Below are 27087 nucleotides of genomic sequence, written 5' to 3'. Positions count from 1 at the left end.
CTGAAAATCAAGGGATTCATTGGGAGATTATCACTGTCATAGGAAAGTTGGGTGAGTTAATTGCCAGAATTGGAAGCAGCATGGAGGGATCCGAGGGGACAATATTTGCGAAGGGAGACAACATGACAGAACAACAGGAGATGGTAGTGCTTTGGAGGACATGGATTACTGTGGGAGCAGGTATTATTGAAGGTCACCACTACCCTGTCTTTCTCAGAGAGGGGCAAAACAATGCTTGGCAATAGGGCAGGGGCTCAGGGGGTAATGTTAGGAGACAAAAACTCAAATGAATGAGTTCGGTAGGAACATGCAAGGGGGAAAGGAAGTTGAAGGTTTTGAGGAGTACTCTAAATTAGTCTGACAATGTGACCCCCTTTTGTGAACTACGACCTACCTTACCTTCCGTCATTATTTGAATGATTAATGTGCAATGAAAATGGATCATTGCTGTGACCACTCCCTTGGATTAGTTTGGTGTGTGTGCATGTCTGTGCATGTGTGTATGTGTTGGGGGGAATGGGGGTAGTGTGGGTTTGGCAGTGGGGGAAGTGTTGCACATTGTGCAATACATTCCAGGTAGGAAATGCTGCATAATCTTAACATGCTGTGCTCTGACCAACTGCAGCAGGCAAAGAGGTGTGTGATGGAGGCTGAAGAGCTGGAGATCGGCATCAGTCTTTTGAGGAAGAGCAAGAGCACACAGCCAAGGGAACATCACCATCATCATGACAGAGTGATGCAGCATCAAGCAGGACTTAACTGCCATCCAGTACCCAGTGAGCTGGATGCAGTGATCATTCAGAGTCTGTAAATTTATTATTGTTCAGAGTGGAAGTGGTCTTTATGTATTAGAAAATGGAAAACAATTTGAGTACCATATAAGCTAGAAAATTGCATCAGCTACACCAATAGTTAAATGATACTATGCTACAGCTGATAAACATCTTTTGGTCTGAGTCAGATATACACCAAAAAGGAATAAAATACCACCGTGCAATGAAATACAAACTCTCCCTATACTCTCTCGTGAAGTTTGAAAACTTCAGGACCTCCATTATGGTTCCCAGATCTGCAGCAATAATTAAAAAAACACTTCTTCACAACTACCTAACAGGTTAGTGATCCCCAATTTGTTGATTTAGAGCAGAGGATACACAGCCTTTTTCACATTTGTGGGCCCCAAAATATCTAAACAGTTAAGGCTTCAAATATGTTGCTCCCACAATGAAAATAATTATCAGAGGCTTCAGAGGGATGTATCAAAAGGCAGTCTATTAAAATGGAAAGTTGCTCCAATATGTAGGATTGAAAGTTTATTTTCATCAGAGGTGATAAAAAGCACTGTAGGCCAAGGTAGAAATTTGCTAAACTTTATCTTGTTATTAGATAGTCAACCTAATGTGCTTGATGCCGACTATAGCAATTGTACTCAGACTTACAAACAAAGGCTATTTTGCAATAATAACAGTGTCTATTTTGTAAATACATTTAAATATGTATTAATATGTAATATATTCTCATTGAAAAGTAAGTGTAATCCGTTTATAGTGTTACGGCTATAAACAAAAAAAAATGTTCACTGACTTTTTGTCGGCTCCTCCCAAACACTTCAGTATAGTGTATTAAAGAAACTTGGAATTCATTAAACTTCAAACGGACAGAATAATGGAAAATAATTTGAGTACCATATAAGCTAGAAAATTGCATCAGCTATACCAATAGCTAAAATATCAATTGCTTAAAAGAAATTGTGCCTGAATGCATCAACACCTATGTTTTTTGGTTCATGAAGTAAACTTGTAGATTGAATTCAAAGAAGCAGAGTAGTGACTGGTAGATTTCCATATTTTCAATGATTAGATGATTTAGTAAGTAGCACATTATGTTTTTCAGGGTTAATTGAATTCTGTAACACAAGCTACAATTCAATATTGATAAAACGTTCAACTTTGGAACAGAAAAGGGCAAGAAACCTCGATCATATCTAATAACCACATTCCAGATAATGTCATTATCCTGTTCACAGTCAAAACTCGTCTGCGGAATGGGAGGGGGAGTTGAAATGGTTCGCGACTGGGAGGTGCAGTATACTGCATCAACTGTTCCCGTTGTGGCCTCCTCTACATCGGGGAAACCAAGCGGACGCTTGGAGACCGCTTTTCAGAACACCTACGCTCGGTTCGCACTAAACAACTGCGCCTCCCAGTCGCGAATCATTTCAACTCCCCCTCCCATTCCACAGACGACATGTCCATCCTGGGCCTCCTGCAGTGCCACAACGGTGCTACCCGAAGGTTGCAGGAACAGCACCTCATATTCCGCTTGGGAACCCTGCAGCCCAATGGTATCAATGTGGACTTCACAAGCTTCAAAATCACCCCTCTCCCTACCGCATCCCAAAACCAGCCCAGCTCGTCCCCGCCTCCCTAACCTGTCCTTCCTCCCACCTATCCCCTCCTCCCACTTCAAGCCTCACCCCCATCTCCTACCTACTAACCTGATCCCGCCCCTTTGACCTGTCCGTCCTCCCTGGACTGACCTATCTCCTCCCTACCTCCCCACCTACACTCACGTTTATTGGCTCCATCCCCGCCTCTTTGACCGGTCTGTCTCCTCTCCACCTATCTTCTCCTCTATCCATCTTCTATCCGCCTCCCCCTCTCTCCCTATTTATTTCAGAACCCCCTTCCCCTCCCCCATTTCTGAAGAAGGGTCTAGGCCAGAAACGTCAGCCTTCCTGCTCCTCTGATGCTGCTTGGCCTGTTGTGTTCATCCAGCTCTACACTTTGTTATCTCAGATTATCCAACATCTGCAGTTCCTACTATCTCTCAAGCTGCAGTTTCGTTTTGTTATCAACACAACAAGTTTTGACTTAATTAATTTAAACCAGGAATTTAGATTCTAAAAACCAATTAAATTTATATATGATGGTTTTGACCAATAGGACCAATCCTATTGTAAGAAATTGTATGTCATCAAGGGTATAAAGAATGGGAACGGTTGCAAAATTGGTAGAGAGCGAACTGCCATCCGCTAGGAGATTAGCTCTCTCAGCTCTTAGAGAAAGCATCACCTAAATAAAGGTACCGCAGCACTCATAGTTGATATTCCTGACAAAAGAGCGCAATGAAGAAGGTGTTACTGACAGAAGATCAATGGAGAAGACACAGAACCTTCCAGAAGATGTAACCTGGCTATAATTTTGAGAAACTAAGTTCTATTTTGTTTAGTTTGGTTTATATAAGTGGGATTTGTATTTATTGCAACAGCATACCATTACACTTCTGTTTTATTCAGGAATAATTAGTAGTTAGAAGAGAATTGTTTGATTTGTTAATAGTTCAGTTAAGTTGTTCACTGTTAGAGTTAGATAAATAAATTGTTACTTGTTGATTATAGAGTGAGTTTCAGGTGTTTATTTCATTTAACCGCTCCTTTATAACAGACTGGGAGTGAGAGGCAGGTTATACCACTTTTCACACTCTTTTAATAAGATTATAGGGTGAGGCGAGCCTTTCTGGGTGTTTCAGTTTTAGTTATCGGAAGTGGGGGACGGAGGGATCAACATCCACTTTATAACAATATTGTAAGGGTCTAGGCCCGAAACATCAGCCTTCCTGCTCCTCTGATGCTGCTTGGCCTGCTGTGTTCATCCAGCCCTGCACCTTATTACCATAACTGTTGGCTGATAAACAATTCCAACAAATACTTCTAGTCTCTTGCTATTTCTTAGGTCCATACACATAGACTGAAAGATCAATATGTAGATTCAAAGATCCTCCCTTATCAATGTACTGATCTCATCCCTTATTAAGAGAATGCTATCCTAGTTCCTTCTCTTTTAGTCCATTCTTCCTAAATACCACATATCCTTGAATATTTAGTTCTCAATCTTGGTTATGCTTGCAGCCAAATCTTGATAATAGTAATAATAATTGAACTATGCACACTCCCCTTCCACATCCCATGAGTTCTTTGTCAACATTCGCCTCCCCAAGCAGCACTAGATACTTGGAGCAAATTGGCCAGCAGTTCCCAACACTGAGATTTCACCCCCCCCCAGGAGGGCATTTAGCTTCAAGAAAGCAACAGAACACCTCAGATGTGATATCATGCTGTTAATTGTCAACATTTTTGATGAAAGCTTAATGCATTCAGATTCAGTACCTTTAATTCTGCTTTTGTAACATTATTCTCTATTCTTTTCCTGTGTAATTCTTGCCTATGTTTTCTTTGTCTGTCAATTTGACATTCTCCTTTTCTACCTCCCACTTCCAGTTTTGCTTCTATCCGATCTGAAACCCCTTTCAGGCTCCTGCTCCCCTGCCAATCAAATTTAAACCCTCACTTACAGCATAGGTATATTTTCCTGTTAACAGATTAATACTGAACCTTCGATGATGAAACCGTAAAGGCAGTCCCAACGCCATTCTCATGAGCATGAGAGAGTGGAAATTATCTGGAGATGATTACTTTGAGGACATGGTTTTTAACCTCATTCTTAGCCCTCTGAAATCTGATTTCAGGACGATGTTGCTGAAGCGAGGCAGTGGATAAGAAATAGTATGGGACAAAGTATATTTCTTGAGAGCAGGGAATTATTGTTGGTCAATGGTAGTGTCCCTACCTCTAAGGAAAAAGGCCAGTATTCAAGTCTCACCTGAACCAGAGATGTGTCACAACATATTGGAAGAGTTTGATTAAAAATACCTATATTTTTGAGAGTGTCCAAGAGTAACAATGAGAAAAATCAAATGTCAACAGAACAAGACATTGGATAGCCACATAGAGGTGGCAGTAAGACTCAAAATTGCAATGTTATATGCACACCCTGAACAAAAACAAGAGATTGCTGGAGAAACACTGGAGGGTTTGAGTTATCAGGAGGGGCTGGGTCTTTTCTCACTGGAACATAGGAGGTTTAGGGATGACCTTATAAAGATTTATAAAATCATGAGGGGCATAGATAAGGTGAATAGCAAATGTCTTTTCCCTATAGTGGGGGAGTTCAAAATTGGGGGAGGCATTTTTTTAGGTGAGAGGAGAAAGATTTAAAAGGGACCTAAGGGGTAACTTTTTCACACCAAGGGTGGTGCGTGTATGGAATGAACTGCCAGAGGAAGTGGTAGATGCAGGTACAGCTACAACATTTAAAAGACGTTTGGATAGGTACATGAATAGAAATGTTTTAGAGGGATTTGGGTCAAATACAGGCAAGTGGGACTAGTTTAGTTTGGGAACATGGTTGGTATGGACTAGTTGGACTGAAGGGTCCGTTTCTGTGCTATATGACTCTATCTGGCAGCAACTCTCTTCTTTAACTTTAAAATGCAAAGTATAACTCTGTTTTTCTCTCAACTGATGCTGTGTTTCTGCAGCACACTACGTTGTTGCTCCTGATTTCCAGCATCCATCATTGTTTATGTTTATTCTAGGTGCGTTTTGGACGGGAGGCTTTTTTTATGTATTAAATATATGTATATATATATAGGAGCATGGACAGCTTCACCCCAGGGTTCAGGTACGGCCATAACAGAGGGTGTGCAGGCACTGCAGTCAGGAACTCCCTGCCCCCCACCCCATATAGAAATACAATATTATGAAGGGTCAGTTAAGATTGTTAAAAGTGGGAGTGGGAATTCACACCGTTAAAATAAAATTCTTAAAAAGTGATATTGATTGGGAATGAGTGCACTTCCATTGGACGGTCATCTACAGTTTCCAACACCAACACCAACAGCTACAACACTCTCCCCTTCCACATCCCATGAGTTCTTTGTCAACATCCACCTCCCCAAGCAGCACCAGATACTTGGAGCAAATTGGCCAGCAGTTCACAACATTGAGATTTCATCCCCCCCAGGAGGGGACTTAGCTTCAAGAAAGCAACAGAACACCTCAGATGTGATATAATACTGTCAGATGGAAACATCTGCCTGATCGCCACTGAAATGTGCAGTTTATCACAGAATCTCTACAATGTGGAAGAAAGCCATTCGGCTCATCAAGTCCATACCGAACATCAGAAGAGCAACCCACCACCCTCCTACCTTATAATCCTGCATTTCCCTTGCTAATCCACCCAGCCTGCACATCCCTGAACACTATGGGCAACTTAGCATGACCAATCCACCTAACCTGCACATCTTTGGACTGTGGGAGGAAACCAGAGCACCCAAAGGAAACCCACGCAGACACAGGGAGAACATGCAAACTCCAAACAGACAGTCACCCCAAGGGTGGAATCAAACCTAGTCCCTAGAGCTGTGAGGCAGCAGTGCTAACAACTGAGCTACCGCACCATGCACAAATCAAAATGAACACTTTACTATTACAAATACTGCACACAAGGTAAAACAAAGAATACTGGGTGGTGAACAATTCCTGATGAAGGGAAGCACTGTTACCTCAATATCTGGTAGATCAATGCTCAGCATTCGAGACATTGTGACGATCAGGAATCAAAAGCTTGAAGAAAATTTCCTCTTCGCAAAAGCGATCAGTAGCTCATGATCTTGCAACTGTGACAGATTCCTGAATGGCAGACTTTTATCGAGTGAAACTGTGACTCACTGTCCTGGTCTAAAGTACATTCAGATTAAGCTTGTTTCAGTGTGGAGGGAAAAGACCAGTTTTCATACTTCAAATGTTTGTTTTATTTTGAAGAAAACAAATAACAAACTTGATAGACAGTATATTGAATTTATTTAAATCTTTATAATAGTTATACCACTGAGATATCACATATGAGCAGTTAGTACAAATAACAGCATTAAGCTCAATATGTCAATCGTTATGGGAAAAAATGTTTATTTAGATTGACCTAGAACTGCAGTGTACATTGAAGGTACACATACCATCATACACTTCAGGATATTTGTAGATTCAGAATTTGGTACTTTTAAAACAATCCAAATCTTTCTGGCTAACTGGATCTGGCTATTATGCCAAAGGTGACTAGCAATGTTGTCTTTATTTGTTCTCACTATTCCTGAATTGGTCAACATATAATTAATTTCCACTTATTTTGTGTGAATATATTCTTGGATTTAGTTATTCCTCTCCCTCTTTTCCTTTGTGGTTATCTAGAGAAAAATAACAGCAAAAAGGAATGCAGGAATAGGAATAGACCATTCAAACCTGTTCCACATTCAATGAGATCACAGCTGATCTGTGGCTCATCAGTATATGCCTGCCTTTGGCCCATATCCCTTAATACCTTTGTTTAACGAAAAAAAATCTCAGATTTAAAAATTAATAACTGAACCAGCATCCATTGCTGATGGTGGAAGAGAGTTCCAAACATCTACCATCCTTTGTGTGTAAAAATGCTTCCTAACAGGAGATAAAAATCTGGCGCTAATTCTTAGACTGTGCCTCCTCATTCTCGAATACCCAACCAATGGAAATAGTTTATCTTTATCTACCCTGTCTTTTCTTGTTTATATCTTGAAGACTTTGATTGGATCATCCCTTAACCTTCTAAACTGTAGAGAAAGCAGGCCTAACTTGTATAACAAAAACAGACATTGCGAGAGAAACACAGTAGCTGTGAGGAGAAAACAGTTAACATATAGACTCTGGTGACTCTTCATCAGAAATCGACCATTCTGATGAAGCTGGATGCCTTGAAATCCGGAGAAGAATGGCCCATCAAGTGTGTTTGATATGGGCAAAACAGTCATCTCACTGTCTCCAAATGATCCTCTGTGCATGAAATCCAGTGGAGACAGGGTTTAACCCTGTTGTAATCAAGCTCCAAACAAGCTTCAGGCGCAATATCTCACTTTTTCTGCTGGAAAATCCCACAGATGTAACATTGTCTTCAATAAATTTAGCCATTCCATTCTCCATATATTTTCTGAGTGTGTTTTGCGTTTCTTGCTGTGTAAAAGTAATGGCATCAGCTGATACTCTAAAGCTAGGTTCCATATCAGAACACAAGAGGTATTTGCTCTGGGTTTGTAGCCCTCTTTTCTCCTTCCTCAGCACCTCCAGAATGTTCTGTCTTGATTTCAAATCTCAAGCCTTTCCCGTTCACCTTCTAAAAATATGTACTTAATCTTTTTCTTAAAAGCACATCAGGTGAATGGTCTTTTAAGGTCCTATAACCAGAAGTTTCCAAGTTAATCTCACAAGTGACACAATTTGTTAGTCCATTTCCTTCTCTGGACTTCATTTTCACTAAAAAAGGCTTTGCTTACTTTCATGTTTGAGGAGTACAGGATTGTAAAGTTGTCATTTATCTTTAAAATCTGCTGCGTTGATGACTCTGTTTTCAGATTTCCAGTAAAAGTAATGTTGCAGTTATACAAAACCCTGGTTAAACCCCACATGGAATACAATGAGCAAAGCTGGGCAACACAAGTTAGGAAGGATATATTGGCCTTGGGAGGGAGTACAATGTAGGTTTACAAGAATGATACCTGGACTTCAGGGCTTATAAGGAAAGATTGTACAAATTCAGATAAAATAAAACAAAGAACTACAGATGCTGGAAATCTAAACCAAAACCAGAAATTGCTAGGGAGTCCTAACGTCCAAAACTGGCACGAAGAGAACCAAGACAATTTCCTCTCAAGTAGTCAACTAAAGTTTCCATTCTAGTCAGTTCTTTGAAAAGAAGATCGCACATAGGCAAAAATCATTGATCACTGCAGTATATATTACAATGTTCCTCCAAGTGGGTACGAGGTTCTGACTGTCATATTTGGAATTGAACAATTGACAGAAACTTGTCCGAAGAGTTATGGCAAGTACTTTATGGTACTTTAAAAAAAATCATTCATGGGACGTGGATGTTATTGGATGGGCCAACGTTTATTGCCTGTCCCTAGTTGCCCTTGAGAAGGTGCTGGTGGTGAGCTGCAGTCCATGTGCTGTAGGTAGACCCAAAATTCCCCTAGGGAAGGAATTCCAGGATTTTTACCCAGCGACTGAAGGAGAGGCAACGTATTTCCAAAATAGAATGGTGAGTAGCTTGAAGGGAAACTTGCAGGTGGTGATGTTCCCATGTATCTGCTGCCCTTGTCCTCCTGGATGGTAGTGGCCATGGGTTTAGAAGGTGTTCTCCAAAGATTTTTGGTAAATTTCTTCAGTGCATCTTGTAGATGATACTGCTGAGGATCAGCAGTGAAGGGAGTGGATGTTTGTGGATATGGTGCCAATCAAGTGGGCTGCTTTGTCCTTGACGGTGTCAAGCTTTTTCAGCGTTTTGGGAACTGCACTAATCCGGGCAAATGGGGAAGATTCCATCACATTCTTGACTTGTGCCTTATAGCTGGTGGACAAGTTTTGGAGGGGCAAGAGGTGAGTTACTTGCTGTAGTATTCCTAGCCTCTGACCTGCTGTTGTAGCCACTGTATTTTTTTGACCAGGTCAATTTCTGGTTAATGGTAATGTCAGGATGTTGATAGCGGGAGGTTCAGTGATGGTAACATTATTGAATGTCAAGGTATGGTGGTTAGGTCATTTCTTATTGGAGATGGTCATTGCATGGCATCTGTGCAGCATGATTGCTACTTGCCACTTCCCTGACAAGACCTTGTTATTGTCTGGGTCTTGCTGCGGTTGGACATGGACTGCTTCAATATCTGAGGAGTCGCGAATGGTGTTGAACATTGTGCAATCATGGGCGAACATCCCCATTTCTGATCTTATGACAGAGAGGTCATGGGGGAAGCAGTTGAAGACTGTTGAGCCCAGGGTGGCTACCCTGAGAAACACCTATACAGATGTTATGGAGCCAAGATGACTGACTTCCGACAACAAGAACTATCATCCTATGTGTCAGGCAAGATTCTGACCAGCAACAAAATTTTTCCAATTCTCATTGACTCCAGTTTTCCTAGGGCTCCTTGATGCCACACTAAGTCAAATTCAGCCTTGATGTCAAGGGCTGTCGCTTTCACCTCACCCTCTGGAATTCAATTGTTTTGTCCATGTTTGAACAATGAAAAGGAATCATATCACGAAAAGGAATCATGGATATAGGACTTGGAGAACATAACCAAATAAGAAATGTCACAAATAATCAAAAGCACTTTTTACATTTATTGACCCTAGGGTCATGCAAAGATTTAAGTTCCGGTAAAGAACATAAGGACAATGCTAAGGGGCAAAACGCAAAGTAAAATGCTATAGTTTCTTGAAATTTAAAAATACAAAAACAAATTTTCAGCAGGTTAAGCAACAAAATTGGAGAAAGAAGACAGAGCTTTTGCTCTGAAAATGGGTGTGATATTAACCCTGGCTTCCTTTGTTGGCTGGCCTGCTGCATGTTTCCAGTGCATTCAATTTTAACTTTAAATCAAAGGAATGTGTGTTTGGTTCACAGGAGCTGCAATTGTTTTCTATGGGAGCGAATTCAACAGGTTCACCATTCTTTGGGTGAAGAAATTTCTCCTCATCTCAATCCTAAATAGTTTACTCTGTAACCTAAGGATACAGAGGATCCTAAGGATACAGACCCCTGGGTCTGGACTTTCACACAATTGGGAACGTGCTTCCTGCATTTCCCATCTAGTCCTGTTAGAATTTCTATGAGATCCCCACCTAATTTTTCTGGAATTCCAATGAATATAATCTTAACCGACAGAATCCCTCCTCATTTGTTAGTCCTGCCATCCCAGGAATCAGTCTGATAAACTTTCACTGCACTCCCTCTATAGCACAAAAATCCATCCTCAGATAAAGAGATCAAAACTGCACACAATATTCCAGGTGTGGTCTCACCAATGCCCTGTACTATTGCTGTAATACACCCTTGTTCTAATACTCAAATCCATGCTCTATGAAGTCCGAAGTACCAATTTCCCATTTTCCCGCCTGCTTACCTTACCTGTAGGAACTTATAGTAATAGGATCTTGCACCTATCGTCGTCTATTATGACCTTGGATGATTATATATTAATGAAAAATACTAATGAGGCAATGTGCTTGCATTTGATAGATATCTTTTAATAAAGATAAATGCAGTGTTATGATTATGAGTAGGGCGAATGATCAACATGTGTACACCATTCAGGGCTGTGAACTTAAGGCAGTTGAACCAGAGAAAGACCTAAAAGTTATTGTTTAGTTCAAAACTATTTGCGAAAGCAAAGCAAATAGAGTTCTTAGAATTTTTTGACAAGATCAAAGATAAAATAAAAGCACTGTCATTGAATAAGACCTTGGTTAGGACATATATCTAGATAACTCATAGTTGATTTATTGGCCCTGGAAAATTTCACTTTTATATCATCTTTAAATTTTCTTTTCTGTGTAGTCATCATATAGAGATGAAGAATATTCCATAATTGAGATACAAGGGCATTGCGAACAACATCTTTAGTTTATTTCCACGGACTCCCAACTCTCCATAGTAATAGTTCAATTATACCCATTTTAAAAATAATTAACACCATTTCCTTTTTGAACGATGAAATGAGATATGATAATTGTGACTTCTTTAAACTCATTACAAACAATCACAGTTTCATGTGATTTTGGCTGGTACATAAAGTAAAATACCATGTAAAATAACAGCACCAACTCGTATATATAAAGGAACTTTAATATTCAAAATTTCTCAGTGAGCCACAATAGGATGTATTAGAACAAATAGAAGTAATAATTTTTTTCTTAGTGTCTTAAAGGTGGAAAATGAGGAAGAAAGGCAGAGAGATTTAGCAAGACAATTCCTGAGTTGAGCCTTTGCAACTGAGGTAGGATTACTGCAATTTTACCATTAAAATTGGGATTACTGAAAAGGCCAGAATTGGAGGACTACTGACTTCTCAGAGGGTTGAAAGGCAGAAGAATACAGAGATAGGGAAAGATGAGATCCATAAACACCTATCCCAGATGAAATCTTCCCCTCACCTCCCCCAACCAACAAGGAATGATAGAGGTGGGCTGAGTAATGGGAAGCTGAGCTCCTATGGGGGAGACAGAAATACTGGGAGCCCTCCTCAGGACAGAACGGGTGTTGAGTTGAAAGACGAGGGCAAGAAATCTTTTGTGTTTTAGCTATTGACAGATAGGCCAATGTGCACGCCTTCTGCTGGATAATTTGGCAAAAGCTAGTGCAGAGAATGGGAGTCAGAGAGCATAATAGGTAAGGCTCTAGCTCTGACTGCAGTTGCAAATGCACTTCTGAAGCAAATCCCTGAGAGTTACTGATACTTTTTACCTAAAGGATACATTTCCTCAGGGTGAGGTGAACAAATCTGTAGGCATACAGAGGGATAGCAAGGTCAATCAAACTCTACAGCTGGGAAAAGGCATAGCCTTCCCATCAGACAGTACAGAAAATACCAAAGTCATAGTTAAAAAGATTGAAAGAGGCTACGTCCCCATTCCCCTTTACCAGATGCATCAAGAGTGTGACCTTGTGGCAAGACTAGTGACTGTGAGAGCCGTGCCCACTTTGCCTGTTGACAATCAACCTGCTTCTTGGCAATGACCTGGCATGATCTAAGGTAATTTCCAGTGCTCTCTGAGAAGCCTATTAAGTACAGGAAGGGCAAACAACAGCAGGCGAAAGTGCATTTTCCCTGACTGTGTGACAATGCAGTCTATGGTTAGATAAGCTCAGTCAGGTGTTCTCTGGACAAGAGACCCTCCAGTGTGATTACCAGAAACCTTTTTCAGGAGTCTAGAACACCCCAAGGAGGTGGTAAAATGGAACTTCTTTCGCAGCAGCCCAACAAACTGATCCATTGTCAAAAACAACTCAAACTGAAGCTGAGGCAGACACAATCCTTGAGTGCTATTGTATTAAAAATTAGCTTCTGATGAGGAAATGAAGATCCTGTCACAGACCTGCAGATGAGAAGTGGGCAGTGATTCACCAGGTAGTGGTGTCACCAATGTACCCCACAGAAATATTGTGGTTAGCTCATGAGATTCCAATGGCTGGGCATCTCAGTACACACAAAACCTAAGCCCATATCAGCCACACTTTTACTGGCCCCAGCTCCATGAGGTTACACTCAGGAACTTCAGAACCTGCGACACCTGTCAGGTTGTGGGAAAACTCCAACCAGTGATAAAGCCTGCATCTTTGATTCCTGTGCAAGCTTTTGGGGAACATTACCTGGGATCTGGCCATTCTGTTGTGATGAAGAACAATAAAATGAAAGTAAGAGGAGTCAAAAAGAAGCAGTTAAATGGCCTTTCACAATTTCATTTTAAAAAGATACTTGAACAATCATTACTATTTATGAACTAACTCCTCAATCCTGCAGTAATCAGTGCATTCAATAACTTAAGGTCCAAAAATCCATAATCCAAATAAATAATATAAAATCCATGTCTTTATAATTGGCTAGTACATATCACTAACTCACCCTGATGACAAGCACAATGTTAAACTGTTAACCATTTAAGGGCAGAATTGTAACCAAAATGCACATAAGATTGTATTGTTTTGGTTAGACTTTAAGTTTTCACCAAAAGCTAGCTCCATATTTACAAATATAACAAAAATGTGATCAGGCATGTAATTCTTTTTTGTCTTTTCTTTCCCTTAAAATATATTCCTTGAAGTATTTATGAGAAATAACCTGATCTAAAATAAGCTAAAATAAAATATTGAACCATTTGATAATTTATTGGGTATATACCATTGGATATACTCTATCAATCTGTTAGAAAAGTAGACAAAAAGCAATTTGATGATTAATGTATTTGCACCTAAGAAAATGAATGCAACTTGAAGAGCCTTTCTAACCAGAACAACCAGATTCACAATTTCACTTTGGGGACATATTCAGTTTTGCAGCTCAACCTTGATTCAAGCAAACTGAATCTTGAACCAGCGTAAAAGATTGCAGGAAACGTAAGTGTAAGTAGTTTTTGGCTTGTCTCAACTGTTTCATATTCCTGATGTGTAATGCGGATTCCACCAATTCTATCCCAATTACACTGCATTTGAAAACAAGTTTGAACATACTTCACGCCCAACCCACCATACTCAAGTACTCAGAGCAAACATAGTGCAGTATCTCAAATGTCAGATGTTCATTATATCATCATTCATGGACCATCAACTCATCAGAATCTGCATAAGGTCCACAAATGTTTCTGCAAATGCAGCAATGTCCTGCAATAACAGTGTGGAATTATAAACGTCAAAGCACATATTAATATGGAATTGGAAAGACCATCTTGGTGGGCTTAAGAACAACAAATCATTTTAAAATGTTGACTAATTAAAAATCTCAATAGGGAATCAATTAATAACTCAATATTTTTGCTATTTCAATTCAGCTCTATTTCAATTTTACGCTATCATAGCTTGCAGATCTACAGATAAAGGAATCATTTCATCTTTAACTTTATTATTGCCTCTTATGAACCCATCTCACACGAACACTACAAAACCAAACATATAGATTGGCTTGAAACTCTGTCAGTATCCATAAACATCCAGGGAGATAAGGCTCAAACACACCCAGATCAGGTTGGAGTTGTTTTTAATTATAGTGCAAAGATCGGCACTTAAGGTATTGAAAATATACAGTCAAGTTTCTCTGCTGACAATAAATATTTTGTTTAGGGGCATTCAATATCAAGTATTTACTTTCTTGTTATATTGTTTTGTAAAGAACCGTATCCAAGAAGGATAATCCTACAAATCGCCTTTTCATGGCTGCTACCAGAGTACCTTGTGCGAGAAGATTCGCCTCTCTAAGGTTACTGATGGAGATTATTATGGAGCATGTTCACTAGTAGCTGTTGATTACAGCATAACAAGAATGATTTACAGAAAGATCAGGATATGTTGGATGAAATACTGCTTCAGAAAAAAGAAAAGTACATCTCCTAACTGCAATCATTGTTATTACACTGTAATAAGCATTGACAAAGTGCATCAATTTGCATGAAAGTAAGCTTGCTAGCAAGTATAGAGATGAAACTATTCTTACAACAAGAACCTATTATTTTGTGGGAGTAAAGCATGTAGTCACTGCCCAATGAATTAGTCAATCTTCAGGCATCAGTTACATCAGGTTTCTATTAATCTACTCCCTACTATACCACATCTGTCTTTAATAAGATAGATAATCATTAAATAAGGTAATGTTCAATAGGGAAAAGGAATTTGGAACCAATGGTTTTAAAGACAGAAAATATCTCCAAGCTCTGCAGTCCAATATTCTTAGGCATATTTTCACATCTCAGACCTCTACCTTACACAGCTCCCTGTTTAAACCCCTGTCCTTAAAGATTTAAGATCCACTGATAACGAGGAAATTGTCTAATCAAAGTTACAAATCTCATTCTTACTGTTATGATTTTGATGCATCAATCCTCTTCTGTCAACTCAGCTCAGCTCATCATGCTATCCTCCTCCAGTATCCTTGTCTAATTCTACTTCGTCCTTCTCTGTAGGACAATCCTCACTTTGCTCCATTTATACATCCAACTTCGGCAAAGTATTGTTGTAAAGGGTTTCCATTCCTGCCCTGCACTGCGATCTCTAGAGTTCGCCAATCATCAGTTCTTGTGTTAATCAAACAAAATCAGCAGGATGGCCTCATTACCTGCCTAAATAAAGCCAGTGTTGGGACACCAGAACCATTTTAAGATTCACTCCCATTTTTGCTGGTCCCATAGGGCCAAATGAAAAGTAGGGAGAGATAAGTATTTTGAATCAACTTATTTGGACACGTCGTGAAACATTTGCAGCATAGGTGGGACTTGAATCCAGGCCTCCTTGCTCAGAGGTAGGGACACTGCCAGTGAACCACAAGAAATCCAAAGTAGGGAGAAGTAAGATATTTTCTAATCAACCTGTTCAGCGATGTTATTATATACTTCTGGAACAGGTAGCACTTGAACCCAGGTCTCCCAGCTTAGAGGTAGGGACATACCACGGTGCCACAAAAACCCCAAAGTAGGTAGATGTCAGGGTAGGGGAGGGAATTGAGAATATCTCTGCAATAATCACCAGCAGTCCCAGCAGTGACCATCACTTAAAAGGGCATGTTCATCTATTTCAACCTCATAATTGCAACCAGGATCCTCTAATGGTCTTGCAGCACAAAGCACATGTTTAAACAACCTCTCATCTGGAAAGAGCTGGTATTCAGTTTGCCTAGTTAGAGGCCTACTTATACAGTGCACCAGGGGGATTCTGGGTGTCTAAAGGGGGCTGGGGTTCCTTTTGTTTTCATTAATAATGGGCACTATTAGCCCCAGCCAGCATTTATTGCTCATCTCTAATTGCACTGAGGGTAGTTGATCATCAACCACATTGTTGTGGGCGTAGAGTTACATGTAGATCAGACCAGGTAAAGATGACAGATTCCTTCCCAATAGGATATTCGGGAACCAGATGATTTTTTTTTTCCTGACAATCAATAGTGGTTTTGAGGTCATCAATAGACGCTTAATACAAATGTAATTAAATTCAAATTCCACCACCTGCAATGATAGATTTTGATCCGGGTTCCTAGAGTCTGTGGATTAATAACAATAATACCATTAGGCCATCAACTCTGCACCTAATCTTCTCCTGCGTGTTGCTTATTTTGGAATAGGAAATTGGATATCACTGCTGTTATCCTAAATCTTGCACAGAAATTCAGCCAATAAGCAGCATTGTGGCACCTATGTCTTTAAAATAGAAGGTGTCAGGGAGAACCTTAGGAATAAGTGATCTAATATGCTTAGGCCCATTATGGCATTTGCCTTCCTGGAAAATGGCATCCATGTGCTGCAGACTTGAATAATGTTAATTCTACTGGATTGTATCCAAAAATGTTTATACAATGGTGATTTCTTGGATGGAGACGGTGACAAGAGAAAGAAAGAGATTGTTTTAGAACTGATATGGAGGTTGGATTCTACTTGCGGAAGCTTAAAAATAAAAAAAAGTGCTACCAAGGAGCCAAGCCTCATTTACTCACCTTCTGCCTTGGTTCTACTGAAATATTTCAGTGGCCTTGACTTGCCTGTACACTTGCTTGAGCAATTGTGTGCAGCAGAATGAGTCAATATGAGGAAGGTAAAGCATTTTTATTAGAAATAAACTGATGCTTTCTCAACAAATTTATTTCTTCTGCTATTGTGCCAATCATGGCTCTACTTAATTTATTACTATACTGTACATGTCAAGTCACCCAGGACTACAATTATACCTTTTTCTTGGCAGCTTCTGTTATTTTCCCAGTGTAGACAGGCAGTCCATTCTGCCCCAGTGATATCTAACAGAACTGTAGAGTATTATATACTTATACAAAAAAAATCTGCTCTAAACATAAAACCTGTTTATTCTTCATTGTAATATGTGTTTTGTAAGTTAATGGTGTTCCTCAAATTTTGTATGTAATAAACATGGACCAAACTGTGCAATCTAAGACAGTAATATTCACTTGGCCATTGCACATCCGGGGTAAGCACAAATCGACACCAGAAAAGAAGAAACATGGAGCGTGGAATTGGTTGCCAATTTGCTATTACTGCTTTGGTATACTACCCAAAGGCTTCACAATCCCGTCATGCTTTAATCAGTTTCCTTCCAATATGTGGTGTTGTCAGGGATAAACTACAACCTGTAAAAACTCCAACTGATAGCAAAGCCTTAATTATAAATAATTATTTATTGGCTATGAAATGATGCAAAAATAACAATGATCTACTCTTCGGTCTCCGTTATTGGAAATGAAAATAATGAGGGCTTACTGGCATAAAGTAATTCAATTTAGATCTCTTATCCTCTAAATAATGACTTCACATTCTCTCAATACTTCTTCTGAATAACAAAAACCTTTCTACGTGGGAGTCACGGCACAAATGAAATTTCTACCATCATATATAATTTAATATAATCCATTTCAATGTTGCCCTTTTTACATCTTAAACGGTTCCCAGATAATGTTAGCCTGGGCACACTGGTAGCTCTCATGCAGAAATCATTGTGTTCAAACTCCACTCCAAGGGGTGAACACTTTAGCTGGGTTGACATTCTAGTCCAGTACAAATTGAGCACTGCATTGTCAGAAGTGTTGTCTCAGATAAAATGCTAAACAGAGATCTTGCGTGCTTGATCAAGTAGATGTAATAGTTGCCATAAAAGTATTTAAAGATCAGGCAAATTTACCTGGTTTCCTGGCCAACATTCATTCCTTTGCTTTTCCTATCAAAAATAGACAAACTGGTCTCTATTGTCTCTACCGTTTAGTGGCCCTCATTGTATGAAAATTAGTTTGTTTAATTAACAGGAAACTGAAAGTCACCACAATTCTCAAAGTAACTAATTAGGTGTAAACTTCGGAGAATGTGGGTGTAGTGATTGTAATGACGTCAGCCGGGTAGACATCATAGAATATGAGATACCCGATTAGTGCTGTTAATCTGGTCCAATCAGGCTGACAGGTATAAGCAGGAGTGTCAGAGGTTCTGTTCACTCTGAGAGCTGGCTCTGACGAAACTGGATCAGTGTCAAGAATTTTCCACATGTAAATAAAGAGTGACTTGGAGATGGGATACCAGCCACTGTCAGGTTGTTACAGTGGGCAGCATTAATGTCTCAACCAGCTGAAACAAACGTCTGTTTAACATGCAAAGCCAGCAGTAAATTGTAAATGTTATTCACATATGCCTGATTCAGTAATGTTGTTGATTTTAATGGGTTAACATAAACATAAACACTGTAAGTTGTGGAAGAAGAGCCCACATGCCTTGTTATATGTATCCCCAAGGCAAGAAGATTATCTTGAGTAACTGCTTCCCAAAATAAAGAAGAAAAGGTTTGTCTTTAAATAAAAAATTTGAAAACATTGGAAATCCCAAAAGTACTTCACTGCCAATGAAATATTTTTGGATTGTGGTCACAATTAAATATAGGTAACATGGTGGCTAATAAAAGCACAACAGGCTCCTACAAGAATCAGATAATCTGTTTTGGTGCTTTAACATCACCTCCAAAAGTCATAACAATTTACAAAGCAACATCCCCTCAGTACTGCAGTTGCATAGCAGTCTACATTTTGGCCTCAAGCTTATAAAATGTGATGCAAACTCCAACTTTCTGATTCAAAGTTAAAATGCTGTCCACAAGGGAATGGCTGACACCCCCTGAAAAATGTACCCCATAAGGGTTTACGTCCTACTGTACCTTGAACTTTAAAGCAGATGGATAATGCTACATAACTGCAAAGTTATCTGTCCTAAACTTTGTAAGGAAACTGCGATGTATAGAACTAAATGGTTTCTAGTTTTAGACATTCCCTCCCACCAGTCAGTGTACCTACTTAATGCCTAAGTCACACCACCTCATCTCACATGTTAGATCCCAATGTTGCTTTACAAATCAGATGTGAATTTTTTAGTGCCACCAAATGAAACTGTTAAATGGGTGACTCCACTGAATCGATATCCATTAAATTGGCATTCGACAGCAGTCTGTCAACCTTTAGAGAACAGATGAGGACATTGATGGCTTTAGCTTTCCATTGAGCCCCTTCATCTGATTTGCTGTACTATTTGTTGAATTAAAGTTCTAATATGATATTACTTGAAACTCAGCTCTACTTTAAAATAAATGGAAACTTCTGCCTGAACTAGCTGAGTCATTATATCTGGAATAACAATAGAAGCTGAGTAATTTTCAGGCATATTTGATCATTAGAACTTATGTAGGAATGTGAAACAAAATTTTACCACATTAAAGTGTATGCTTTTAGCTCATTTACTACCAAAGATCACATTTAACATTTTGCATGTATAATATTTATGCTACAAGCCATGGCAACACACAAGTAATATATGATGAAAAACATATTAGAGGTCTAATAAAGTTTTTAACCATATTTCTGAAAATGAAATGATTTGTGCATTTTAATATATAAGTGAATTACTGATAAACAGAAGATTTGAAATGATTGAAGTTAATATTTTACTTAGCGGTCAAACTAATGATCACTAACTAGCCTTGAACTATTCACCTCAGATTGACAAATATCATGTTAGCTGGACAACAAGAAACTGCTGCTTAACTATTCCACCTTTTACTTCTATTCTGTTTGTACTCAAATCCATTGGTCTCAATAGCTGCAGAAGATGGGGCAGAAGTTTTATTTTACATTCTTCAAGGAGGTCATTCATCTTGCTTATCGAAGTGTTTTGAGTCAGAGCAGTCACATTTACAAACTGTTCCATGGAGATTGGAGTGTTCAGTTGGACTCTAGGGCTGCGTAAAATAATGCAGGTTAACTTGGCTTCTCAGCCAATTTCATCCCATGAAACTGTTGCTTTTTCAAACTAATTGTTTCTCTTTATAATGCCAAGATGGTTTAAAACTGTAAACATGTTGCAAATTGGAAGAAAATATTAACTAGCCTTTGATGTCACTGGAACAACTACACTTCAAATTAGTTTCTATTGAAAAAAACTTACAGCCACATTTCAACACTTTTTTTGTTGTGGAAACAGATGTGTAATTGAATGGACCATTATTCACTGCCCATAACACACAGATCAAAGTGAAATTAATTTAATCTCTGGGATTGTCAGAGCATTACATCTGGCTTTAGCATTCTGGACTGGGGTGACAGTGAATGAGAAAGTAGATCTGAGGCCAAAATCAGAAAAGTCATGATTTTACGAGATGATGGAGCTCAAAGGTGCTTATGGCCTATTCATTTTTCTATTTCTTTTATCATCTCGTACCTTATTACAGGAAGTGCCGAGGGAAATTTCTACACCCTTTCCATCCTGGAAGGAGGCACGTTAGTTACCATGAGTAGGGGAAGCATTATGGTTGTGCTGAGAAGCATCCTGCTGAGCTTCTTTGAACTTAATCTTTTTTCTTCCTTTTTACTTCTACAATATCCTACATATGCTGCATGACAAGCTGCAGTTGCTAACATAGCTAGCCATTTTTCGCACTTCTCCCTTCACACTTAAAGCTAAGCCTTGTTCATCTCTTTTATTTCAGGTGTCGAAAATGTTGAATCATTTCTGTCACTTTAGAAAAATGTATCATTTAATCTGGCTCTTGTGAGCACCAGCTCAGAGACTGAAATCTTGCATTCTTTATCAGGTAGTTTAGAGGATACAATATTGCACGGTGAATGGCTTATCGCAATATTTAGGAATAGTGGGACAGAACACCACAGGTGGCAACTTGCTGAACAGAATGATAATATCCCCTTTTTTGTTAGAAAGATATTCAAACACTGACTTTGAGGAGCCAGTCTATTAAAGCAGGCTAAAGAGGATGCAACTGGAAAGGCTAGATTTCTGAACAGCCTGCCTGGAAACTCGTGAGTAATGGCTGAGAGTGTAAACACAATTTGAGCAAAGGCTTTATACTGAACATAGGAACCAATCTACAATAAGACAAAAAACTGCAGACGCTAGAAATCTGAAACAAAAGCAGAAATTACTGGGGAAACTCAGCATCTGGCAGCACCTGTGGAAAAAAAGCAGAGTTAATGTTTTGAGTTCGGAAGATTCAGAAATTCGCCCAGGATTCTCAGACAGCACCTTCCAAACCCATGACCACTTCCATCTAGAAGGACAAGGGCAGCAGAGATATGGGAACACCACCACCTGCATGTTCTCCTCCAAGTCACTCACCATCCTGACTTGGAAATATATCACCGTTCCTTTACTGTTGTTGGGTCAAAATCCTGGCATTATGGGTCAACTCACAGCAGGTGGACTGCAGCGGTTCAAGAAGGCACCTCACCACCACCTTCTCAAGGGCAACTAGGGACGGCAATAAATGCTGGTGCAGCTAGCGACGTCCACATCCCACAAATGAATAAAAAAGAAGAGGGGTCACGGGACTCAAAATATTAACTCTGTTTTCCCTCCATTAGAACTATTCTGTCCAACCTGGAGTTAGTAGGGAGCACAATGAATATGTCAATAGAATATCCTTTATTGCCACATGTACTCCATTGCAGAAGTACAGTGAAAAGCTTTTACAGTGTCTGCCTCTTATGGCGTCATCTTAGGTACAAGTACCTAGGTAGAAATCTTGCGTACAAAAGAGGAACAAAAAGTAGTTACATTACTTTACAAAGTTTAAAAAAATAAGTTAGAAATGAGACATTGTTAAAAGTTTGACATTACAGTCAGGTAAAAAAATTTCAAATAAACATACATTGGGGCAGCTCAGCACAGAGTCCCCACATGTGGTCTGACCGCTTGTGCCAGCTCCCAGTCCAACAGATGTCTCTGCTCCACTCCAAGCCTCCAGTCCGCTCTGAACCAGCACTCAGCTACTCCAAGTAAGTTCCAGGACTGCCTCCCCCTCGCCAGTCTCTGCTTGGGACTCACTGCCCACGCACTGCTTCAGTGCTCACTGCCCTCGTTGCTCGCACCTGCTGCTGCTCCAGATTCGCCTTTGGAACTAAAGGGAGAGAAAAAGAAAAAAGAGAGAAACAAAGGAAAAGAAAGAAAAAGAACATGCGGAGCAGAGGAGCTCCAGCAGGAGCATCTTACTCTGCTACCATCTTGCCAGAAGTTTCAACAATGGTGCTCTACATGGCACATACTCTGTTAACAGCTCCCATTGCAGCGCATCGTGGTGCCATATGAGAAAAGATTTCATGAATCCAAGCTGAATTTTCATAATGGCACTGTAGTGCAATTGTACCACTGCATGGAATTGAGGACCTATTTTATGCTGTGAGATGGTCATTTCTAGGTTGCAGAGTGGAGCAACATGCTTGTTGCATTGGAGATAGTAGGAACTGCAGATGCTGGAGAATCTGACACAACAAGGTACAGAGCTGGATGAACACAGCAGGCCAAGCAGCATCATAGGAGCAGAAAGGCTGACGTTTCGGGCCTAGACCCTTCATCAGAAATGGGAGAGGGGAAGGGGGTTCTGAAATAAATAGGGAGAGAGGGGGAGGCAGATAGAAGATGGATAGAGGAGAGGATAGGTGGAGAGGAAACAGACAGGTCGAAGAGGCGGGGATGGAGCCAGTAAAGGTGAGTGTAGGTGGGGAGTTAGGGAGGGAATAGGTCAGTCCAGGGTACAATGATGCCACCCGAAGGTTGCAGGAACAGCAACTCATATTCCACTTGGGAACCCTGCAGCCCAATGGTATCAATGTGGATTTCACAGGCTTCAAAATCTCCCCTCCCCCTACCGCATCCTAAAACCAGTCCAGCTCGTCCCCGCCTCCCTAACCTGTTCTTCCTCACACCTATCTCCTCCTCCCACCTCAAGCTGCACCCCCATCTCCTACCTACTAACCTCATCCCGCCCCCTTGACCTTCTGTCCTCCCTGGACTGACCTATTCCCTCCCTAACTCCCCACCTACACTCACCTTTACTGACTCCATCCCCGCCTCTTCGACCTGTCTGTTTCATCTCCACCTATCCTCTCCTCTATCCATCTTGTATCCGCCTCCCCCTCTCTCCTTATTTATTTCAGAACCCCCTTCCCCTCCCCCATTTCTGATGAAGGGTCTAGGCCCGAAACGTCAGCCTTTCTGCTCCTATGAAGCTGCTTGGCCTGCGTGTTCATCCAGCTCTGCACCTGCTTGTTGGATTGTGCATGTTTTAGGATGGGTCATGGTAATATGTTGGCACTAGCTTCCACATCAATTTTAGTCTCCAGGCTGCGTCTTTCGGAGACATGTGATGTTGATGATGATCAAAAGTCTGTACACAACTTATACTGTCAATATGGTGTGTGATGTCTTAGTTGCAGAGATGAGTGTTAATGGGAATTGCTTCAGAGGCATCAGATCTTAGATGCATAAGAAAGAACCTGTTATCCCAAATCAGGAAACCAGCATGTCTTCACTCACATCAGGTGCTGGCACTAATGCCCTGGTTACTCACACACATCCAGCCCATATCGAGATGCTGCAGTCAGTAGGGTCTCAGTGCCTACAGCTGTTCCATGTCGAACACCAAAGAATTTTACATGCCTTCAGTGAAAACGCAGCAGCGCTTCTTATACACTTTCCAAGTTACAGTCACTGTGGTAAAACTTTGTGGGAGCACTAGAATAAATAAATGCACAAACAAGACAACATAAAAGGGTTGAATAAGGCTGATGCTTAATTCTTCCTGCTAAATTTCAATTTGGATGGATCGATTCTGAATGTTTGACAACCATTCTGATTTGTTAAACTTGAGGAGGTGCAAAAATATTTATAAGGATTTAGCTGGGACTGGAGGGTTTTAGCTGTAGGGAGACGTTAAATTGGCTGCGGCTATTTTCCCTGGAACATCGGAGGCTGAGGGGTGACCATACAGAGGCTGAAAAAATCATAAGGGGCATGGATAGGGTGAATAGCCAAGGTCTCTTTCTGATGAAGGGTCTAGGCCCGAAACGTCAGCCTTTCTGCTCCTATGATGCTGCTTGGCCTGCTGTGTTCACCTAGCTCTGCACCTTATTGTCTCGGATTCTCCAGCATCTGCAGTTCCTACTATCTCTCTTTCTTAAGGTGAGGGAGTCTAAAACTAGACAGCATCGTTTTAAGGTGAGAGGGGAACGATTTAAAAGGGATCTGGGGGATAACTTCTTCACGCAGAGGATGGTGTGTGTATGGAATGAGCTGCCAGAGGAAGTGATGGAAGCTGGTTCAATTAGAACATTTAAAAGGCATCTGGATGGGTATATGAATGGGACGGGTTTAGAGGGATATGGGTCAAATGCTGGCAAATGAGACAAAGTGAAATTGCCATGTCTAGTCCATGTGGGCGAGTTGGACTGAAGTGTCTGTTTCCATGTTGCATGACTCTAAGACTCTATATTGATCATATAGTCATCTGGAGATGCATGTGACATTTTTGGCGTCTCTTAGATGACAACTTTGATGTCTGGCTGTCGGTTGCAGTCACTTAGCATCACTCAATGTTCATCATCAGAGTTTTCTTCTCCAATCTGTATGTGCATGATTGGCATATTGGACATTGGTCTGAACTGGATTCTGTTCCTTCACAATGTAGCACTATGAACAGCAATGATTACATTCAACCTGGACTGGTTGCATTTCTGAGAAACCTTTGCTGGTATGCAAGTAATTGTGATAGATTTCTGACTCAAACTTTCTGCCTGGTGAATAGCTGTGGTTGTTCTCTACTCACTCACTGACTGTGCATCTATTTCATTCTCCTCCATCTTTGAAGAGTGGTGTCCTGTGACTGGCTCAGTGCCATGGGTCTGGTTTCAATCTCACGAATGGTCATGATGTTGAGACCTGTGCACACAGGTACTCTTGCCTCTTCTAGTTCATTGATATCTGCCTGGTAGAAGATTTCATGAATCCAAGCTGAACTTTCATAATGGCACTGTAGTACAATTGTGCCACTGCACGGAATTGAGGACCTATTTTATGCTGTGAGATGGTCATTTCTAGGTTGCAGAGTGGAATAACATGCTTGTTGGATTGTGCATGTTTTAGCATGTGTCATGGTAATATGTTGGCACTAGCTCCCACATCAATTTTAGCCTTCAGGGTGCGTCTTTTGGAGGCATGTAATGTTGATGATGATCAAAAGCCTGCACACAACTTATACTGTCAATGTGGTATGTGATGTTGACAATACCAGGATTGGCCATCTTTTAAAGGCTTTTTTTTCCGTTTGTTTACTGCACAGACATTTATGCTTAATTATGCATGTTTCTGTGCTCCCAATGTTGTGATGTTTTACCATTTTGCAGATAACCTGGGTCTTGTACTAGGATCTAGTTCTTGTTCTTTTGAAACCAGATTCTCTGCAAACATGTGCATAAAACCTCTTGGTGCCACATGCTTTATAGATATGAGAAAATGCTGGAAACCTCTGGGAGGGTAAGTCAAACTACATCTTCGATAGATCTTGCTGGTTTCGTGCATTTTTCTGATCATAGCCATAATGTTGTCTACACCCAAAGCATGGAATTGACCTGTCCCTATTTCTTCATGCTGGGGTCCATCTTCCAACAAAGGCATCAATGGTATGGCCTTTTGCTATCCAATAGATCTTTCCTGAAAGCTTCGATCAGAGTAATGGTGAGTATGAACTCGTGCAGTCTCTTTATGAGTTTTATTCAGAGAAATTATACTCATTTCCTTTGCTATGTCATCTAGTGACAAAGTTATCAACAGACTCATGAGAATTGGAGTCTGTTGATATAGGATTTGATTTATAGCTTGGGCCAGTTTTCAAGCATTCTCCAAATCCTCTTTGGGTTTTCTTTTCCTCAGAAAGGCCAATGTGTTTATCTGGTGAAGTCCCCCATTGCCAATGGCAGGTAATATTTTTAGAAGTCTCTTCTCAGGATCATTTATGGCTTGATCTATGAAGTAAAACTGCATAGTTGCTTAAATAGCTGTGGCTTAGTGGAGATATCAATTACTGCCTACTACATTATCAAATGCTTGCTTCTATTTCTTGTTGCAGATCTACAGTTTTTCGTATTATTGAAGTAAGTTCAGGGCTTGTTTGTTACTTTGTTACTTGGTTCACAGTTTTGTTCTTATATATTATTCCTTCTTTTGTTTCTATTTTACTTGACTTTGCACGGTTGTGACCTTATTAAGAAGGTTTTGCTAAATGCAAGTCTACGTCTTTAAAAAAAGGCATGGCAATTTCCAGCCAGTAGAGGGTGATAACACCAAACAGGGACAGATGACATCAAACCACCTCTGACACTGAATTGAAGAAAACAAAATGGCAGAACTAACTGACCGCTACACACAGGTTAGCTTCTCCAGGTAAAAATCACTTTTCAGTGCTTAAGAAGCTGTTTTATTTTCAAACAGGACGGTTGTACAGTTAAACTAATAGTATCCTTTGACTGTTGATGTTAGTTTCAAGCCTGAAAAAAGTGTTTTGACTGCTGATTCAACTTTTAATCCTGTAAGAATCATTTGGACTGCTGTATCTTAACTTTTATGTCAGGAAGCAGACTATTTTTTACTTCTGTAAGCAGGATAGAAGGTTTTTAACTTTAAGTAGAGAAAATATAAATATGCCTCCTCGCTATTTAAGTTAAAATCTGTACTCATGTTAGCTTAGAGACAACAAGGTGCAGGGCTGGATGAACACAGCAGGCCAAGCAGCATCATAGGAGCAGAGAGGCTGACGTTTCGGGCCTAGACCCTTTTTCTGATGAAGGGTCTAGGCC

General features: G+C 40.2%; 1 protein-coding gene and 1 long non-coding RNA gene across 2 annotated transcripts in view; one reads left to right on the top strand and one right to left on the bottom strand.

Moving 5' to 3' along the window:
* dpyda.1 (dihydropyrimidine dehydrogenase a, tandem duplicate 1) overlaps positions 1-6498 on the bottom strand; it is a 619381-nt gene extending 612883 nt beyond the window's left edge. The window contains exon 1 of the mRNA XM_048601540.1: positions 6409-6498. Within this exon, the coding sequence (XP_048457497.1) occupies positions 6409-6447 (39 nt within the window). The 5' untranslated portion in view covers positions 6448-6498. The remainder of the gene's footprint in view (positions 1-6408) is intronic.
* A 20069-nt stretch (positions 6499-26567) lies between these two features.
* The window catches only part of LOC125484260, a 70798-nt gene continuing 70278 nt past the window's right edge, over positions 26568-27087 (top strand). Inside the window, exon 1 of the long non-coding RNA XR_007263101.1 lies at positions 26568-26674. This is a non-coding gene — a long non-coding RNA (uncharacterized LOC125484260). The remainder of the gene's footprint in view (positions 26675-27087) is intronic.

This window comes from Rhincodon typus, chromosome 10, assembly GCF_021869965.1.
Source record: "Rhincodon typus isolate 14 chromosome 10, sRhiTyp1.1, whole genome shotgun sequence".
In the NCBI taxonomy this organism is placed as follows: domain Eukaryota; kingdom Metazoa; phylum Chordata; class Chondrichthyes; order Orectolobiformes; family Rhincodontidae; genus Rhincodon; species Rhincodon typus.
Note: the sequence above shows the minus strand (reverse complement) of the source record. Positions and strands in the feature narration are given on the sequence as shown.